Source organism: Saccopteryx bilineata, chromosome X (genome assembly GCF_036850765.1).
Source record: "Saccopteryx bilineata isolate mSacBil1 chromosome X, mSacBil1_pri_phased_curated, whole genome shotgun sequence".
NCBI classification, from domain to species: domain Eukaryota; kingdom Metazoa; phylum Chordata; class Mammalia; order Chiroptera; family Emballonuridae; genus Saccopteryx; species Saccopteryx bilineata.
The window spans coordinates 15,205,767-15,227,466 of NC_089502.1; the positions used below are offsets into that span (position 1 = coordinate 15,205,767).

The 21,700-nt window shown below is 39.9% G+C and overlaps 1 protein-coding gene across 6 annotated transcripts in view; it reads left to right on the top strand.

The window, feature by feature from the left end:
- The window catches only part of ZNF280C (zinc finger protein 280C), a 71,290-nt gene that overhangs the window by 35,026 nt on the left and 14,564 nt on the right, over positions 1–21,700 (top strand). For 5 of the 6 annotated variants that reach the window (XM_066249407.1, XM_066249401.1, XM_066249406.1 and 2 more), the window contains 6 exons: positions 4,681–4,838; positions 5,486–5,586; positions 6,344–6,490; positions 14,641–14,772; positions 18,569–18,879; positions 19,491–19,631. In XM_066249407.1, coding sequence (XP_066105504.1) covers positions 4,681–4,838; positions 5,486–5,586; positions 6,344–6,490; positions 14,641–14,772; positions 18,569–18,879; positions 19,491–19,631 — 990 coding nt within the window. The remainder of the gene's footprint in view (positions 1–4,680; positions 4,839–5,485; positions 5,587–6,343; positions 6,491–14,640; positions 14,773–18,568; positions 18,880–19,490; positions 19,632–21,700) is intronic. The other variant, XM_066249404.1, reaches the window with a different exon arrangement.

A 21,700-nucleotide genomic window follows, 5' to 3' on the forward strand; every position in this document is an offset into this window, starting at 1 on the left:
AGAGTTATTTCTTTGTTATTAACTTTTTTAATTGATTTGAGAGAGAGACAAGAAGAGAGAGATGAGAAGCATCAACTCAGTTGCTGCACTCCAGCTGTGCACTGATTGCTTCTCGGACATGCGTTGCGTGGGGCCGAGGCTGTGGCCCCTTGCTCAAGCCAGCGACCCTAGAATTGTGTTGAAGATCCCACACTCAAGCCAATGACCTCAGGGTTTGGAATCGGGGACCTCAGTGTCCCAGGTAAATGCTCTGTCCACTGCCCCACACAGACCAGGCCTTAGAAGTCATTTCTAAGCCCAGAATTTATTTTATTTTATGTTGAATTTTGGATTTATGATGAAGTACATAGAAAAACACTGAAATACACTGTGCCATATTTCTCCATGTATAAGACTTACCTTTTGTTTTGTTTTTTTAATTTGGGGTCTAAAAACTGGGTGCGTCTTATACAGTGGTTGTAGGGGGTTTTTACTTGCATTTCTGCTTTTTCGTGCTTCTTTTTGCACTCATTGTTGAAGACAGTGATTCGTCATCAGACATAGATGAGGACAAGCTAATGGACGGGAGTTTTGACAGTGATGAGGAGTTGAATCGATTTTATGATGAATGAAACTTGAGTTCAATAATTTTATGTAATCCTTTTTTTTCACATTTCGGCCCCAAAATTAAGATAAGTCTTATACATGGGGAAGTACAGTAATATAAGCATAAACTAAATTATGAATGCCTGACCCCATGGTGGCACAGTGGATAAAGTGTCGACCTGGAATGCTGAGGTCGCCGGTTCGAAACCCTCGGCTTGCCTGGTCCAGACACAGGGCAAGCAATGAACAACTGCAAGTGAAGCAACGATGAGTGGGCACTTCTCACTCCCCACCCCCACCCTGTAAAATCAATAAGTAAAATCTTCTTTTAAAAATGGTGAATACTGTGTTTAGGGTAGTGCTTCATAATTTTCAGAGATCCTTCAAATATTCATATGGGTTTTCACACTTTTTTGCCTCCTTTTTATCAAATGCTAACAACTGTCAATTGCTAATGGTCTCAGTAGCTTAACAAAAGAGAAATACTTGAGATTTAACACTGAAACACTATGACTTCCATATTTTTTATCATTTTTACAGTAAAATACATCAGAAAATATGAAAAAAATTGGTAAAATTCATAGAAAGTGTCTCACTTCTTAAGTTCTTACTGTATTTAAATGTTATCCATATGACATTAGAAATTCTTTTATTTTTAGCAAAAGCTTGTTGGCTTTCCCTTCAGGATTAGCCATTCAGTATTAAACACGACATTTTCTTTTTTTTATTTTCATTTCAAAAAACTTACATATTTCTAGATTATCAGACTATCTAAAATTTTTAAGCTAATCATATTTTATAATATTGAGGAAATTTGTAGCATTTTAAACATATTATTCAGTAAATGAAACCTGAAAGTAAACACTGTCAATATTTTACCTTAATAGTAAAACCTAGGATGACAAATTGTTAGTTTTAGAAAAACTAGCAGCTAATAGCTCACGATTTCTCTCTCTGCCCTATCAACATATTGTTGAAATTTTTTTTTCTACATCGAGTGTAACCACTATAGGGCTGTTTCATTCTGAGACTGGCCTTGTTGGGAGTTTTAAGTGGCGTCAGCTGCTGATGAGGGCACTGTAGTAATTGAAAGATAACTAGCTGATTAAGAGACTATACAGATAGATTTTATTCTTAAAAGTTATGAGCTAAAAGTTTAATGGCTCATGGCTTTTTGGGAAGATGCTCCAACCATCCAAACTATCTGTCCAAGGCTTCATGGCTTTTTTATGTAAATATTTAGGCAAGGCTGGGATTGTAAAAATAGATTTGAATAAAGATAATGTTAAAATGAGAGGAAAACATTTACAATAACATGGATGGACCTTGACAACATTATACGGAGTGAAATAAGTAAATCAGAAAAAAAAACTAAGATGAATCCATACATAGAAGGGACATAAAAATGAGACTCAGAGACATGAACAAGAATGTGATGGCAACAGGGGCGGGGGGTTGGGGGAGGGGGGAGGGGGTGAAGAGGGAGAGAGGGGTTAGGGGAGGGGAGGGGCACAAAGAAAACCAGATAGAAGGTGACAGAAGACAATTTAACTTTGGGGGAGGGGTATACAGCACAATCAAATGTCAAAATAATCTAGAGACATTTTCTCTCAATATATGTACCCTGATTTATCAATGTCACTGCATTAAATTTAATTAAAAAATGAGAGGAAAAAAGACATTTCAAAGTATACCATAAGCAGCTCTAAAATGAAGTGTTTTGGAACTGTGAAAAGATAAATGTTAGAACCTCCATAATAAATGCTATCTAGATTGAGGATATCACTTTATTTTATTACTTCCTTTAAGGACTCATAGTGAATAGTGGTTAATATTTGACACAATTTTAAAACTTTTATTTTGATGGAATAACTTTACTTTGAAATTCAGTAAAAAGTTTCAGTAAGCCATTTAAAATAGATTTGCTTATTTATATAGTGTGCTCTGCCACTGAAGGCCATACTTCTTTTTTTCCACCATTTTTGTTTCTTTCTTTCTTTCTTTTTAAGATTTAATGGTCTGACCTGTGGTGGTGAAGTGGATAAAGCATTGGCCTGGAATGGCTAGATTGCCAGTTCGAAACCCTGGGCTTATCTGGTCAAGGCACATATGGGAGTTGATGCTTCTTGCTCCTCTCCCCTTTTCTCTCTCTCTCTCTCTCTTTTTCTCTTTTGCTCTCTCTCCTCTAAAATGAATAAATATATTTTACTTTTATTCATTTTAGAGAGACGGGAGAGCCACAGGGAGAAGGGAGTAGTGCTGAAAGAGCAGGAAACATCAACTCATAGTAGTTGCTTCTCATATGTGCCTTCCTCCGGCAAGCCCGGGGTTTTGAACAGGTGACTTCCGCTTTCCAGGTCAGTGTTTTATCTACTGCGCCACCATAGGTCAGGCAATACTTCCTTCTTATGAGAAGTCTTTGGAAATCTGGCATACAAAAATGTAGGCTTAAATGGACAGGCCCAAAAAGGTCATAGCCTTCAAATTAAATCATTTGTGCTCCTAGCCAGTGGTGGGGCAGTAGATAAAGCATTGACCTGGGACAATGAGGTCCCAGGTTTGATATCCTGAGGTTGCCGAGCACAGGCTCATCTGGCTCGTTGCGTTGCCGTCTTGAGCATGGGATCATCAATACGACCCCATGGTCACTGGCTTAGCTGGAGGCCCCCAGTCAAGGCATATAAGTGAAGCAATCAGTGAACAACTGTGGTGACACAACTATGAGTTCATGCTTCTCATGTCTGTCCATCCCTATTTCTCTCTTGCGCTCTCCCTACTTCTTTTTTTTTTTCTGTATTTTTATGAAGCCGGAAACAGGGAGAGACAGTCAGACTCCTTCATGCACCCGACCAGGATCCACCCGGCACGCCCACCAGGGGGTGATGCTCTACCCCTCCGGGGCATCGCTCTGTTGCGACCTGAGCCACTCTAGTGCCTGGGGCAGAGGCTGAGGAGCCATCCCCAGCACCTGGGCCATCTTTGCTCCAGTGGAGCCTCGGCTGCAGGAGGGGAAGAGAGAGACAGAGAGGAAGGAGAAGGGGAGGGGTGGAGAAGCAGCAGATGGGCGCTTCTCCTGTGTGCCCTGGCCGGGAACCGAACCCGGGACTTCTGCACGCCAGGCCGACACTACCACTGAGCAAACCAGCCAGGGCCACTCCCTACTTCTTATGTGCATGTGCTTTAAGAAAAAATTGTGCTGTCAGTAAACCAGTACCACTAAATAAATTATCAGTATTATAATTGCTCTTCCATGCATTTAGAAACCAAGATACAGATATAAGTACTAATAATTTGTCCTTTAAGTAGCTAAAACCTATTTTATATCTTTAAGGACTTCAAAACTTTTCTCTTAGGACTATAACTGCTTTTGTTGGTGGGGTTTCCTTCCTTTAAGTATTTTATTTTAAAATATAAATATTTCATATATGGAAAAGAATCCTGCTGTTTTTCTTTACAAAAAAGGGAAAACAAACTTTAATCTAAAATAATGCTGAAGAGTTCTAGCAAATTAGTGGTATTTTTTTTTTTTGTATTTTTCTGAAGCTGGAAACGGGGAGAGACAGTCAGACAGGCTCCCGCATGCGCCGGACCGGGATCCACCCGGCACGCCCACCAGGGGTTGATGCTCTGCCCATCCGGGGTGAGCTCTGTCGCGACCAGAGCCACTCTAGCGCCTGGGGCAGAGGCCAAGGAGCCATCCCCAGCGCCCGGGCCATCTTTGCTCCAATGGAGCCTTGGCTGCGGGAGGGGAAGAGAGAGACAGAGAGGAAGGGGGGGTGGAGAAGCATATGGGCGCTTTTCCTATGTGCCCTGGCTGGGAATCGAACCTGGGTCCCCCGCACGCCAGGCCAACGCTCTACCGCTGAGCCAACCGGCCAGGGCCAAATTAGTGGTATTTTGTATTAACTATGAATGGGTTATTGTGAAACAAAGTGATTATTTTATTTAAGCACACACTGTCCTAGAGGTTGGGGGATTGATACTATTTTGAGTAATAACAGTTGCCTTCTTAACATTTAGCCTTACTTATTTGTGAGGTTTTTCTTTGGTTATAAATCTGACTATATATTTGTACTTGTTGACAATTATGAATAGGTTTATGAACCACATGAAGCACCATCTGGACCTTGAGAAGCAGAACAGTGAGAGCTGGGAGAGTCATACCACCTGCCAGCACTGCTACCGCCAGTACCCCACGCCTTTCCAGCTGCAGTGCCACATCGAGAGCACACACACGCCCCATGAGTTTTCTAGTGAGTCGCAAGTTCACCAAAGTTCTGAACATGAATGATTTTGATCATCTATTCTATGAGGAATTCTAAACAACTGATAGAAAAATAATAAGAAGAAATACTTTGTAGTTCATAGTAGTTGAAAATTAAGTTTTCACTTGTAGAAATTTTTTGATAAAATTACTTACTAATTTGAAGTCTCTCTGGTAAACAGGGTGTAACTCATGCATTGTGTGTAAAAAGCTAAATTAGAAAACCAGATGCCCTGGTTTGCAAATATGAAATCAGTGGTCTTGATTTATACTCTGAGAAAAGTAAATGCAATGAAAGTTAAAACCACAGAATGTGGCGTTAGCCTGAGTTCAAATTCCAACTCTGCCTCTTCATAAAATTGCAAGATCTCAGGCAAGTTACTTAATCATTCTATGCCTCAGGTTCTCATCTGAAAAAGGGGAATAAAAATAGCAGTATCTCAATAATGGAACGTGAATTATTAAGTGAGCTAATAATAAGTAAAATCCTTAGAACAGTATTAACAACTGCAGAATTGTTGGAACCACCGTCACTACCACCGTTAGTGCTTGTCACTGCTGTTAGAGATGTACAAAATGAACCTTTTATTTATATACATCCTTAAGATTGTATAATGTGTTTTTTTTCTATTTCAGCTATTTGTAAAATCTGTGAACTGTCCTTTGAATCAGAACATACTCTTCTACAACATATGAAGGACACTCATAAACCCGGTGAAATGCCATATATCTGCCAGGTACCCACACATTATTGTGTACTTAGGTGTTTGTTTAATTATTATATGCCACAAAATAGTAGTATTATTTTGATTTTTTTAACCATTTAAATAAAACAAGTTATTAAAATTATAGACCATCTTCAACCATGGAAACTCCCTTGGTTTAACTCACATGCATGTGGATGGTAGTTTGCATTTGGCCTGTGGGTCGTAGTTTTCTGACCTTTGTGCTAGAAAAACAAAATACCCTGCTGGGCAAAGACAAACACACAGGCTTTTCTTCCAAGTAGGGAAGACTACAGATACGCCATAGAAATCGTAAGTGCTGTTAGTTATGGGGAACTTAACTAGATGCTTTGTGTCTGCTATTTTTCCAGAGTTTGAAGTGGTTCCCAATAAGATAGAAAGATAAAGGTAAATTGTCATTTCCTGAATGCTATTTAAAATCTAAAGAGAATACTTGGTTTTATATAGTAGGATAAACTTTATAGGACAAGAGGTGTCAGAGTTTGTAAATTAAGTCGAGTACAGGTAGTAAACCTGAAAATAAAGGAATCTAGTTATATTTAAGAATATATCCTTAAACTTTGATAACTTTTCTGTTTCAGAGATTATCAGTTTTATTTGCAGTGATAGGATTCTTGGTTATATAGGCAGCAGAGCTGAATTCGTAGTACGTACTGTTCCTCTGAGTAAATGATTGATCATTGCTACTTCAATGTACTTGCATGTCAGTTACAAATGTTCGAGTTAAACTAAACCTTTATACTCCTAGGTTTGCCAGTTTAGGTCGTCAACATTCTCTGATGTAGAAACTCATTTTAGAGTGTCCCATGAAAACACAAAGAACTTGCTGTGCCCATTTTGCCTCAAAGTTAGTAGAATGGCAACCCCCTACATCAATCACTACATGAAACATCAGGTAAGATTTAGCTGTTGTTTGTTTTGTCTTTGTGAAAAGGTGTATTAGACTTGTTCTAGAAGAAAAGTAGAATTGTTTCAAATGACACAATTCATCCTGAATTTCTTGTGAAACGTCCACTTTTTTTACTCGTCTCTTTCCTGGTAATGATGACGCTCATGAGTAGTGAAAATTCTGAAACATAGGTAGAAATAGGAACCCAAGAGTGTAGGGAAGAGGGACTAGGAGTGTAATATTTAGGGTAGATATTTCAGAAGTCTAAAAGTGGTGAGAATGGGAATGATTTTGAAGGTAGTTAATCATGAGCAGGGAAAAGGATAAGTAGAAACTAAGGAAGATTTTTTATCTTCAAACTTTATTTCCAGTTTCTAGCTCATTTTTTATTGTGATAAAACAGGTGGTTCTCATCAGTGATCCAGAATGGTATTTTGTAGCAGTCAGTGACAAAGGAAACAGCAATGAGACTTATTTCTAGATATGTGAACTATGTCAGAGAATTCTGTTTGTTTTCTGGATGAACTGGCAGTTGCACTATGTAATTTCTTAGATACCAGTATTAGTGCTTTCATCTTTCCTTTGAATATGCTTGTTCTGTTCCTGACTCAATTAGACATCCTTTGTTTGGACTGAAAACTTTTTTTATTATCCCCTTGATTAGTACGAATGTTCATGTACATCCTCGTGCCTCCTGACCATCCAGAGTATGAGTGTACAATTTTTATTTTAAAAATGTGTAAGACATTAAAAAAAGGTAAATGTATATTCTTGTTTCTGTAAATTGGTTATCAAACAAACATTTTAAATTAATAAAACTGTAACTGGAACTAATTTTATTTTAGGGGGAAAAAAAACTCACTTCCAGGGGTCAGCAAGCATGAGAACAACTCACTACTGAAAGGGTTAAATTTATTGGAGTGACATTGGTTAATAAGGTCATACAGGTTTCAAGTACATATTTCATTTCTTTTGAGGGCAGGGTGAGAAGCATGAACTCATCTTTGCTTTCACTTGAGCTGTGCATTGATTGCTTCTCATATGTGCCTTGACTAGGGCTGAGCCACTGTCCCCTTGCTCAAGCCAGCGGCCTGTGGGCTGAAGCTGGCAGGCTTTGGAATCCTGTGGACGATTCCTCCTCAAGCCAGGAACCCTGTACTAACGAGTGCACACTCAGAGCCTAGGGCTCTGGGGCTTTGAAGCAGCAACCCCAGTATTCTGGGTGAACACTTTGTCCACTGCACCACACTAGTCAGGTTCAAGTACAGATTTCTGTGATACATGCTCCGTAGATTGCATTGTGTGCCCGCCACCCACAGTCCAGTTGTCTTCGGCCATATGTTTGGCCCCCTTTGATATGAATCTGTTTTTGAGAATGTGTTTGAAAGAGCAAATGCTACCTTTGCCAAAATCAGAAGTCAGTGGATTCACTGACTAATTATGTAATCAAGTTTTGTCTCCTTGCTGATCAGCTTATTACATTTTCTTAGTATTGATTGAATTGTCATGGGCAATTTGTTCAGCACTACTGCTAACATTGATTTTAGTTCCAGTCATTAGATAATCATAAAATCAACTTGTAATTATTAATTGGAAAAAATCATAAAAGTAGCATATTCAAATACATTTTTTATAAATAAATTTTTATTAATTTCAATGGGGTGACATTAATAAATCAGGGTACATATATTCAAAGAAAACATGTCCAGGTTATCTTGTCATTCAATTATGTTGCATACCCATCACCCAAAGTCAGATTGTCCTCTGTCACCTTCTATCTAGTTTTCTTTGTGCCCCTCCTCCCCTTTCCCTCCTTCCCTCCTCCCCCCCCCCCAACCACCACCACCACACTCTTGTGCATGTATCCAAATACATTTAAGATCACCTATGTTATGACTGGGGTAGTACCAACATCCTTATTTTTTTATCCTGGTAGGCCACCTCACCCTTTAGAACCTCTGGCAAAATCTTTCATTCTTGGGTTTCCCCACCAAGGTTCCATCAGATGTTTATAGATGTTCTGCTCTAAAATTATTTCTGGAAGAAATCCATTCAGTAAATGGCTAGATTAACAAAATGAAATTAATAGATTTTTGTGGCCCCAGCTGGTTGGCACAGCTCAGCAGTAGAGCGTTGGCCCAGTGTGTGGAAGTCCCAGGTTTGATTTCCAGTCAAGGCGCCCAGGAGAAGCAACCATCTGCTTCTCCACCCCTCGCCCCTCTCTCTTTTCTCTCCCTTTCTCCCTCCCCTCCTCCGCTCCCCTCCACCTCTCCCCTTCTCTCCCCTCTCCTTCTCTACCCCCATCCCTTTCTTCCTCTCTCCCTCTGTCCTCCTGTTCCTCTTTTTTACTCTCTTCCCCTCTCCTTTTTTGCCCTCTCCTCCTCTCCTCTCCCACAGCCATGGCTCGAATAGTTCAAGCAGTTTGGCTACAGGTGCTGAAGATGGCTCCATGGCCTTGCCTTAGGTGCTGAAATATACTGCTCACAAAAATTAGGGGATATTTTATCACTTTATATTCATTTTGAAATGTCCCCTAATTTTTATAAGCAGTACAGTTTGGTTGCTGAGCAACAGAGAAGCAGCCCCAGATGATCAGAGCATCACCCTGTGGGGAATTGCTGGGTGGATCCCAGTCAGAGTGCGTTCAGCGGTCTCTCTGCCTCCCTGCTTCTCCACCTCTCACTTAATAAAAAATAAAAGTTTTTTGCTTATATTTTAAAAATAAGGCCTGACTAAGCAGTGGTGCAGTGCATAGAGCATCGGAATAGGATGCGGAGGACCCAGGTTCGAGACCCTGAGGTCACCAGCTTGAGCGCAAGCTCATCTGGTTTGAGTAAAGCTCACCAGCTTGGACCCAAGGTCGCTGGCTCGAGCAAGGGGTTTACTCGGTCTGCTGAAGGCCCGTGGTCAAGGCACATATGAGAAAGCAATCAATGAACAACTAAAGTCTTGCAACGAAAAACTGATGATTGATGCTTCTCATCTCTCTCCGTTCCTGTCTGTCCCTATCTATCCCTGTCTCTGACTCTCTCTCTGTCTCTGTAAAAAAAAAAAGACTTTTTAGAGCTTTTAATAGGCTAACAAAAAAAAATAATAAAACCATATCTCTCCAAACAAGGGATATTGTATTGTATATGTCCCCAAAACATTTGACCAGTGAACCATCTATTTGTTCAATGCCTATTAACATTTCTTGAGGAATAGGGTTTGGGAAACATTGGTCTTGGTGCTCTGCAGTTCATCTTTTAATCTAATTTTGGAAGGAAGTGAGATGTAAAGCTCTATTTCACTATGAAGCTTTTAACATAATGCTTTAGCCCATATTTTACTAAGCTCAAGGGTGAGGTGTAGATGTGTAGAGTAATACTAGGTTTAGAAAGCTAAGAAAGAGACAGATGGACTGGCCATGTGGACTATCTCTCTTATGTGGTTCATATGACCTGTGGTCACTCTTTATACCTACTAGGTTGTATTTTTTGACTTGTCATTAATATAGGACTTAACTCAGCAAGTTTAAGTTGCTTGAATCATGCACGTTTTCAGAAGGGTCTGCTGGCATAACTGGCCTTGGCTAACTCCTAGAAACTGAGGCTTTGTTACTAACTGATGAGTGTTGTGCCAGCTTTTCAACATCATTTATACCAAAATTAGGATTATGCTGGACACTTGCTTTTCTTCTGGGAGTCGAAGGTTTGGTGACTGAACTTCATAAAAAATCTGGGCTCTTAGACTCAAAAGAGCTTCCCTGGCAAAAACAAACAAAAACAAAAAAACCTCATGCATGTCGCTAGGGTATTAAGTGTGTCTTATCCAGCATCCTCCAGTCTCCACCCAGTGTACTTCTTTTTTCCTTTATTCATCCTGCTCTGTATTCTTTCACTGCAGTAAGTCAGAACTGCGCGTATCGCAGTTTACAAATCTTTAATTCCCCTACTAGAACATCAAACTTGGGAGTAGTCTCGGAGACTGACACACCTTGGGTGCCAATCTTTTTATAACTTTCAAGTACCTAAGAAGTAGGCAGTCAGCAGTCAATAGAGGAAATACTATTCTATTAATACAAAGGATCACCAGGCAGCCTTCAAAGTATTTTTATTTGTATAATTGCTTACAAAATACTCGAAAAGTATAGCAGGCTTCAGAACGATGCCCTGACCAACCGAAATACCTGGTTAGGGCTACAGACAATTTTTTTCTATCCTTGGAACAGATCACTACTGTTTTTGGTTGACTATATCATAGTATTAAAAATGTATTTTATTATCATCATCTTTAGCACATTGCATGAATGCTGACAAACGAAAATGCAGATTTGAGTCCCAACTAAAAGGATAGTAGATTAATATCTCCTCCCATCTCAGGGCTTTGGGCAAATGCTTATTGAATGGAATGGCAGACATTTCGAACAAGAAAACTTAGTCCTGTTTCTCATTTGCACTCTCTGACAGTCTCTTGCTGTCTGCCTCACTGTTTATTTAACAAATAGAGTGGGGCAAAAGTAGGGTTACAGCTGTTCATATGGAAAATAATACAATAATAAATGCAACAATAAACTGTTCTGTGTACTCAAAACTGTGAACCTACTTTTGCCCCACACTGTATTTATTGAGTACCTAACATATGCCGGGCACCGCTTTACAGAAGTGAACAAAACAAAGTTGTGCTTTAAAGCCTTTGCATTAGGTGGAGAAAGTGTGTGCATGTGGGGGGCGGGGAGAGCCCTGAATATAGCTGTATGCCCGTTAGTAGCAAGCACTGCAGGAAGAAAATACAGGAGCGTAGAGAACACCAGGGCTTAAGTAGAGAGTGAAAGAGCAGTTTCTGCTTTTTATATGGAGTTGTCAAAGAGAACCTCTCCAAAAGAACTAGGAAAGCCATGTGGGTATCTGGGAGAAATTTCTCCAGGCAGAGGGAATGGTAAGGCAGCGAGGTGAGCATGTACCTAAGGCGTCGCTGGAGCTCAGTAAACAAGTGTGAGAAAGAGTAGTGGGAAGGCAGGCAGTAGCAGTAGAATGGAAGGTAGATGGTGTGCGGCCTTGGTCGGCAAACCATGACTCGAGAGCCACATGCGGCTCTTTGGCCCCTTGAGTGCAGCTCAAAGGCCAGCTTAGCAGTGCCCTGATTAAGTTCATAACAGTATACCTACCTGTATAGTTTAAGTTTAAAAAATTTGGCTCTCAATAGAAATTTCAATCGTTGTACTGTTGATATTTGGCTCTGTTGACTAAGGAGTTTGCCGACCACTGGTGTGGGCATCACAAGCTAGAGTCAGGATTTTGGAGTGTTATGAGAAGCCATTGGAGAGTTTAAGCATGTGAGAGATTACTATGGAAGCTGTGGAAAGAATAGACTGTTGGGAGGGAAAATGGAAACACGGAGAAGGTAGGAGGCTATTCAAAAATCCAGGCGAGTGGCTTAGATTGGTATCATGGCAGTGGTTGGAGGGAATGAAAAGTGGAAAGATTGTTTTTGAATGTCAAGTTGACAGTTTTTATTAATGGGTTGGATGTTGAGTGTGTGAGAAAGAGAAGAGTTAAAAGTAACCAACTTGCCTGACCAGGCGGTGGCACAGTGTATAGAGCGTCAGACTGGGATGCGGAGGACCCAGGTTCAAGACCCTGAGGTCGCCAGCTTGAGCGCTGGCTCATCTGGTTTGAGCAAGACTCACCGTCTTGTACCCAAGGTTGCTGGCTCGAGCACATGGTTACTCAGTCTTCTGCAGCCCCCATTCAAGACACATATGAGAAATCAATCAATGAACAACTTAAGGAGCCACAACAAAGAATTGATGCTTCTCATCTCTCTCCCTTCCTGTCTGTCCCTATCTGTCCCTCTCTCTGACTCTGTCTCTTAAAAAAAAAAAAAAAGTAACCAACTTCTTTTGTCCTGAGCAGTTATAAGAATGGCGTTCCCAAAGACTGAAATATTGGAAAGAACAGGAAAGGAACCAATTTCTTTTTTCAGGGTACATATGGGGACATCTAGAGTTCAGTTTTGTCTGTGTTGATTTGAAATGCCTGTATTAGATACCAGGGAATGATTTTGGGTAGGCAGTTGGATGGATGCTATTTTAAGTCATGAAACTGGATAATATAGTTATAAGTATAGGTAAAGGGAAAAGATTTCTCAGAACTATACCTTGGGAAACTTTCTGTCCTTTTATATTGCTGGGTTTTGACTGAGATTTTTTCCCCTCTTTCCTTCTCTTGAGCACATTTAGGCGAATCTCATTTATTTATTTATTTATTTATTTATTTAGTATTTTTCTGAAGCTGGAAACAGGGAGGCAGTCAGACAGACTCCCCACATGCGCCCGACCGGGATCCACCTGGCACGCCCACCAGGGGGCGATGCTCTGCCCATCCGGGGCGACGCTCTGTCGCGACCAGAGCCATTCTAGCGCCTGGGGTAGAGGCCAAGGAGCCATCTCCAGTGCCGGACAATCTTTTGCTCCAATGGAGCCTCGGCTGCGGGAGGGGAAGAGAGAGACAGAGAGGAGGGAGAGGGGGAGGGGTGGAGAAGCAGATGGGCACTTCTCCTGTGTGCCCTGGCCGGGAATCGAACCCTGGACTTCTGCACGCCAGGCCGACACTCTACCACTGAGCCAACCGGCCAGGGCTTAGGCAAATCTCTTAACACCGCCTATCCTGTGATACGAGCCAGTGTACTATACTGCTGAAATAGTCTTAAGATGAGCCTGACCAGGTGGTGGCGCAGTGGATGGAGCGTCGAACTGGGATGCGGAAGGACCCAGGTTCGAGACCTCGAGGTCTCCAGCTTAAGCGCGGGCTCATCTGGCTTGAGCAAAGAGCTCACCAGCTTGGACCCAAGGTCGCTGGCTCCAGCAGGGGGTTACTTGGTCTGCTGAAGGCCCACGGTCAAGGCACATGTGAGAAAGCAATCAATGAACTAGTCGCAACATGCAACGAGAAACTGTTGATTGATGCTTCTCATCTCTCTTCGTTCCTGTCTGTCTGTCCCTGTCTATCTCTGCCTCTGTAAAAAAAAATAAAATAAAATGAGTAAAGTTAAAAAAAAAAGATGAAACTGACGTAGTAATACAAACATATATATTTATATATTGCTATAAACTTTATAAAGAACTTTTATTTATTAGATGCCTGCTGTGCACCAGAAACTTCTAGGTACTTTCATAAGCGTTACCTCACTTGGTTTTTCTAAATGATTACTTGTGTTTTAAAGACTTTATTTATTGAATTTTTTTTGAGAGGCGAGAGAAAAGGGTGGGGGTGTGCGGGAAGCATCAGCTATAGTAGTTGCCTCTCGTGTGTGCCCTGACTGGGCAGGCCTGGGTGTCAAACCGGCCACCTCAGCATTCCAGGTCGATGCTCCATCCACTGTGTCACCACAGGTCAGGCTTGTGCTTTAAATGGAAATAGTGAAGGGCCTAAAAAGATAGAAGTTTAGAGAAGACATTCCTTTGTATCTGTATGTTGTTTTAAGTTTACATAGAAATATAATTTTAATTAATAAGAGCATATACATAAATGTTATAATTGATAATATATAATATATAGTAGAAGAAACACAGCTACAAGCAAATGACTTAGCTATCTTCTGAGTCCTGTCTCCTACTGGGAAAATGAGAACAGGACTGGGTTTTAGAAGGGCACAGAGGGCTCACGCAGTACATTGGGATCGGTTCTTCTTTATGCTTCTTGCACCCACGCTGTCCCGTATCATAGCCACTAGCCATATGTGTCTACTTAAATTAGTTAAAATTCAGTAAGATTTCAAAATGAGTCTCTCTGTTGGACTTCCCACATTTCCGGTGCTCAGTGGCCAGATGTGGTTAGTGGACACCATAGTGGACAGTACACCTGCAGAACACTATCATCCATCTGGAACATCCTTTTGGGCAACACTGCTTACACAACCATTTTTATAACACCTTTTGTGGAGAGTCTGGTTAAATTGGGTGTTAGAAAGTTCACTGTGTTTTACCAAGTTGTAAAACAAATGGAAATAATAATTTTAAAAGAATTTGCTGTTCTCAAGGATAAAAATTAGAATAGTTTATTTTCATACTGTCATGTCTTTAAGTAGTTCTACTTCCAATTTACATTCAAAATGCTTTCAGCCTACAAATAGTGTAGAACTTGTCCCGTTAACACTTACTTATTATCTGTACACAGAAGAAAGGGGTTCACCGCTGTACAAAGTGCAGACTGCAGTTTCTGACCTGCAAGGAGAAGCTGGAGCACAAGACCCAGCACCGCACGTTCATAAAACCCACAGAGCTAGAAGGCCTGCCCCCTGGCTCAAAAGTGAGTTTCCAGTGTGTGTTTCAACATGTTGTGTGATGATCAACTCCTGACTGCTTTTATCTGGTGCATATAATATTAAAAACTGACTTCTGAGTGTCATTAAGATTCCAATTTGCAGTTTTCTCTTCCGTTTGGAAAGGAAATTTCCTCTCCATTCTTTCTGAGCTGAGTGACGTGCTCTATGGCCATTCCTCAGGAGTGAGAGCAACCAGGTTAACGAGTCTGATCACGTGTTGTTTCAGTTCCACAGGCTGTTTCTAGCTATGCCAGCTGGCAGCATACATGTTCGCTTTGGCCACTAGACTGGAAGGTCAGGAATCATGTCTAATTGATTTTTATGTCTCTAGCATCTGGCAGAGTGCCTTGAATGCCATACATAGTATGTGGAAGGTGGTCTTACTGAGTCTGTTCTCAGAGAAGCAAGTTCTGCTTCAGAACGGCATCGCTGTTTCGGGAGCACAAACACATCTGAGTGCAAAATCCCTTTTCCCTGTTTGCCTTATGGACATTTGCTCTGCCTACTTGACAAAGTCAGTCAGCTCCTGTCTATTCCAGTGGAGGGATGCAGAATCCCAAGGGAAAAACTCACAAACGTTTATATTTGGCTTTGAATGTGAGTGGGTCTTCTCTACTGCTCACAAAAGTTAGGGAATACTTCAAAATGAATATGAAATGATAAAATATCCCCTCATTTTTGTGAGCAGTATATCTGAATTAACACACAATGTAAAGCAATGTTTCTGAAGATGTAGACCAAGGACAATTATGTAGGGCCCTTCCCTGTAATCCGTTCATTCCACGCTATTACTGACATGCAGAATAGTAAAGTAATCAGTACAGTCCTCCTCATGTCTTCCCTTAGTAGTAGTAATAATTAGTGTATTACATTATAACATCATTATAATATTGACCATAATGATTGGTACTAAGTGTCCTGTAGTACTTGAGAATTCATCTTTCAGTGTGCTTTGTCATGCATTCTGTTAATGTAGTCCATGTAACAATTCAATGAGGTAGACAAGGCAAGTATTATTCCCATATTATCAGTGAGGAGGCTTAGAGCGAATGTTGCGTACTCAAATTCACATGGTTAGGAAGAGGTAGTATTGAATTTTACCTTGGGTCTTTTTACTCCTAGTTCATTGTTCTCTATATGATACAAAACCACGTGAATTACCTAGTCTAAATATGTACTGAGTGATAAGTTTTATGTTAGCTCCCTTAAAGGAAATTCTGATATTATGAACTGTCCATGATGGATGATGAATTGATATAACTAACCTCTATAATAACCTTGGGAACCATGAATTCTGCCCTGTGAGTCCCAGAAACAGCAGGTCACATTTATTGGAGGGCTGTTTTATAGTTACCAAGACTAATACAGCCTTTTTCAGAGTTATTATTTCAGGCCTTTGAGATTTAAATATTGACCTCTAAATATGTGAAAGGTATTTAATTATATCAGAGCATAAAATAGCCATGGAATTGTGTTCTTTTGATATTTATATAATTAGCACTCTTAATCATCCATTAATATCCATGTTAACTTATAACAGTAAATAAATATTGAGGTAAATTTCATTTAATTGGTATGACCATTTAGAATAAATGGAAGAGTGAACTGATTCTGCTTTACACTCGCTATTTTTAAGTAATGATTTCTAATTTTTGGTATTATGATGTTTTTTGAAACAGCTGTATTGAGAGAAAATTCATATACCGTACTATTAACCCATTTAAAGTGTACAATTCAGTATTACTTAGCACACTCAGAGTTGTACAAGCATCACTATAGTCCATTTTGGAACATTTTCACTCCCAAAAGAAACCCCTATCCGTTGGCAGTCACTTCCTCTACCAGTTCCAGGCAAACCTTCTTCATTCACTTTCTGTCCCAGTGGATTTTCCTGTTCTGGAATTTCATATGAATGGAACCCTACAATAGTGATATTTTATGACTGACTTATTTCACTTAACAGTGTTTCTGGGGTTGTCCATTTGTGGCTTGTGTCAACATTTCACCCTTTTAATGGCTGTATCAGTGCTTACGTATCAGCACTTCATTCTTCTGTGTGGCTGAATATTACTCCATTGTAGGGATATACCATATTTTCTTCATCCATCCATCAGTTGACAGGCATTTAAATTGTTTCCAGGTTCTGGCTATATGAACAAAGCTGCTATGAAAATTCATGTATAAGTTTTTATGTGAATATAGTTTTTAATTTTCCTTGGGTGGAATTGCTAGGATGAGCCACCTAAGAGTGAGATTGCTAGGTTACATGATAACACTGATGTGCAATATTCTGAGAAACTGCCCGACTGTTTCCCAGAGCTGCTGACCATGGTACGTTCTCACTAGCAGTATATGACAGGTGCAGTTTCTCCACATCTTGGCAACACTTGTTATTATCTGCCTTTTTTATTACAGCAATTTTAGTTGGTCTGAAGTGGTAACTCATTGGAGTTTTTATTGCCATTTCCTTGATGACTAGTGATGTTGAGCTTATTTTTGTGTATTTGTTGGCTATTTATATATCTTCTTTGAATAAATATTCAGATCACTTGTCCATTTTTCTAAATATTTTTCAATTATAGTTTCCATTCAGTATTATTTTGTATTAGTTTCAGGTGTACAACATAGTGGTTAGACAATTAAATACTTCGCAAAATGTCTGCCCTGAATTTCCAGCACCCACCTGGCACTGTACATAGTTATTACAGTATACCTGCCCATTTTATTTATTTACTTATTTAGGATTTGACTTACTGATTTTAGAGGAGAGAGAAAGAGAGAAAGGTAGGGGGTGAAGAACGGGAAACATCAACTTGTTGCTTCCTGCATGTGCCCTGACTGGGCAAGCCCAGGATTTTGAACCAGTGACCTCAGCATTCCAGGTCAACACTATCCACTGCACCACCGCATATCAGGCTGTACTTGCCTGTTTTTAAATTGAATTATTTGTCTTTTTTTTCTTTGTGTTGAATTTATTGCGTGACACTGGTTAACTAAATTATACAGGTTTCAGGGGTACAATTTCAACACATCTTTGTACACTGTACTAATGTGTTCACCACCCCAGGTTAGTTATTTGTCTTGATACTGAGTTGTAAGAGTTCTTCCTATATTCTATATACCAAGTCCTTTATTAGATATATGTTTTCCAAATGCTATTTCTCATGCTGTAGTTTATCTTTTTACTTTCTTAATAGTATCCTTTGAAGCACAAAAGTTTTAAATTTTTATGAAGTCTAATGTATCTGGGGTTTTTCTTAGATTGTTTTTGCTTTTAGTGTCATATTTAAGAAATTATTGCCTAACCCAAGTTCTCAAAGACTTACTATGTTTTCTTCTAAGAGTTTTATAGTTTTAGCTGTTAGAATTTCATCTGCTGATACATTTTGAGTTAAACTTTATACCTAGTAGGATCCAAAACCATTTTCATGTAGATAGCCATTTGTCCTTGCACCATCTGTAGGTCAAATCGTCTCCCTCATTAAATTGTTTTGGCACCCACCCTTGTCAAAAACCTACTGACCATACTGGGAGTTTTGCAGTGATCATTTTATTTGTCTAAATTTTTCTTTTATTGATTTTAGAAAGAGAGGAAGGAGGGGAGAGAGACAGGAGTATCAATCTGTTCCTGTATGTGCCCTGATCAGGGATCAAACTGGCAACCTCTGTGCTTCTGGATGGCACTCTAACCAACCGAGCTGTCCAGCCAGAGCTGCGGTGATCTTTCTAATGCTGTGATTATTAATTGTATAATACTGTATATTGCCTTCATATTTATAGGTTACTATTCGAGCTTCATTTGGACCTCCTAATTCAAACTCATCAACTACATCTCCCAGTGATATTCCAAGCACTTCTTCTCTCCAGATCTCACCTCCAAAGTCTAAAAATAGACCTGCTAAAAAGTCCACAAAATCAAACTCAAGCAAACCTAAGATACGTAAGGCTCGTGTAGCTACAACCACTGCAAGTAAAGTATCTAATATAACTAAGCAAAATAGTGCTGTCGTTAAACACAAAGCAGAAACCACTCATAAGCAAAAGAAATGCAACAAGAAGAACAAAATCACCATAGCTTATAAGGAATTAAGGTAATATTTTTTATTCTTTATTTGCCATGTCAATCTAATATTAAAGGTTTATTTTAATATAATTTACCATATCACAAAACTCCTTGTACATTTACATGATTACTTATCTGGCATAAAGGCCTAGCAGTAAAAGATATTTTTTATGATTGTTGGGCAGAACTTGAATTAGTGTGTTTATTATATAATTGTTGTCTTTTTACTCTAATCTTGTATTTTATGTTTTTATCTTATGATAGTTAAATTGGTTAATATGAGCCTCTTTGTTCCAGAAGGTTAATGGCTGTTAGATTTTTTTTACACTTATTCTAGCATGTTATTTCAAATTATAAGTCTGTTTAAGGCTGTTAACTTAAATATTTTAATTTCAGTTAATGTTAATAAGGCTTTATTTAGCCAGAGGCAGATTAAGGTTGGTTGAGGCCCCGGGCGCAGAAGAAAATATTGAGCACCTTGTCATTAGAAAAAAGTGTAAAGTAGAGGTTTTGTGAGGCCGTTCAGAATTCCAGGCCCAGGGCGCACCCAGTGTGCCCACCATTAAATCCACCTCTTGCTTTACTTTGTTATTTTTGTTTTACTATATAAATTTTATCAATTTTTTCTGTCTCCATAAGGTGCTGTCGAAAAGCTTACAAGTGCATTGAGTGTCATTTCAAAATAAAAGATTTTGCAAGCCACTTTTCCATATGCATGAACTGTAGTTTTTGCAAATACATCACTAACTGTAACAAAGCCTACATAAATCATGTGGTGAGGTAAGTTAAAGATGTGTATTGCCAATTAGAACTGCCATTCAAAACGTTTGCGTATTACATCATGGAGCCAAAGATCCAGCAAGAAGGAATTTCTAGGTATTACCAATACTATTGTTTAACATAGTAACTCATGAAATTAGTAGAATAAAAATTGCAAGAAGTTAGACCATTAAAATTAAAATAAGTTTGTTAAGAAAATTTCTTTTTCTAAGTCTTTGAAAGAGTGGTTATTTCCAAACATAAATTTTCAATAAAAGGCGAAAGATTTATGTGATCTGAAGAGAAACTAGAGTATCCAAACATAAATTTTTAATGTTTTCAACATATTTATTAAATAAATACATGTAACCACATGAGCAGTTGCTTTGAGAGAGACCAGATAGGTCGAAAATGCTAAGACCATTATTGGCACTCATGTGTGCACATTCTCTCTCTGTCCCTCCTCCTTCCCCCTACTCCTTTGCCTTCTCATCCATCAGTCTGTCCATTAGTCTTTCAAGCCATCCATCTTTTTTTCTCTCTTTTTTTTTTCAGTGAGACAAGGGGAGACAGAGACAAACTCCTGCATGCACCCAGACCAGGATCCACCTGGCAAGCTCACTAGGGGGCAATGCTCTGCCCATTTGGGGACCTTGCTCAGTTGCCACTAGAGCCATTTTTTAGCACCTGAAATGGAGGCCATGGAGCCATCCTCCACACCCAGGGCCACCTTACTCTAATCGAGCTATGGCTGCAGGAGGAGAGGGGAAGCAAGAGAAGGAGTGGTGGAGAAGCAGATGGGCGCTTCTCCTGTGTGCCCTGACCAGGACTCAAACCCAGGGACATCCACATGCCGGGCCAACACTCTACTGCTGAGCCAATTGATCAGGGACGAGCCATCCATCTTTGCATTCATTCAGTGAAATGTGAGAGACTGTAGGGATATTACAGATATGATGTTACTATTGGAATTTCATTTACTACATCAATTCAACTTATTTGAGTTTCTACCATATACTTTATGCTAGAAAAGAAAAATGTTAGTGTCCACATTATTTTTATTTATTTTAGTAAGAGACAGAAACAGGAAGAGAGAGATGAGAAGCATTAAGTCATAGTTGCATCACTTTAATTGTTCATTGATTGCTTTCTCATATGTGCCTTGAGTGGGGGGCTCTAGCCGAGCCAGTGCCCCCTTGCTCAAGCCAGTGACCTTTGGGCTCAGGTGTTTTACCTCATATCAAATATAAGTATGTCAGTCCTGACTGGTGGCTCAGTGGATAGAGCATCGGCCCGCCATATGGACATCCTAGGTTTGATTTCCGGTCAGTGCGCACAGGAGAAGCGACTATCTCCTTCTCTCCCCCTTTTCTCTCTTTTCTCCTCCCGCAACCAGTGGCTCAGTTGGTTCAAGCATCGGCCTCAGGAACTGAGGATAGCTCAGTTGGTCTGATCGTGATTAACTTGGGTGCTAAAATAGCTTCAGGTTGCCGGGTGGATCCTGGTTGGGGTGCATGCGGAAGTCTGCCTCACTATCTCTCCTCACCTAAATATGTGTATGTCTTATCTACTTGGTACAGCAATTCTTTGTAGTCACCATGGCACCTATTCTGGGGATATATTTTGAGGATTATAACTAACCAGAATCTTTTCCAAGCATACACAATATGCTTATAATAGTTACCTTGTGTCTACGGGTAACCTATGACGTGGTATGTTGGCTGGCTTGAGACTGCTGGTGCAAACTAGGGCTAGTGCTTCCCGAAACTTACTGTGTATAATAATCACCTGAAAAACTTGATGAAATTTATTTCTAGGTGATACTCCCAGAGATTTATCCAGTAAAAGTGGAGTGGAACCTGAGACTTTATATTTCTAATAAACTCCTAGGTGATGCAGACACTGCTGGTCCTGGACCACACTTTGGAGCAACAAATCAGTGTCTCTCTGGCTCTCTCCCTTTCTCTCTATAAAATCAATTAAAATTAAATATTGCTGTGCTGTCCCAACCCTAGCTAATCCTGCCTGGCTTCTTGGTACAAAGAAAGCTTTTTCAGTTTAAATGTTACTTACTGATTGTAGAGCAAGAG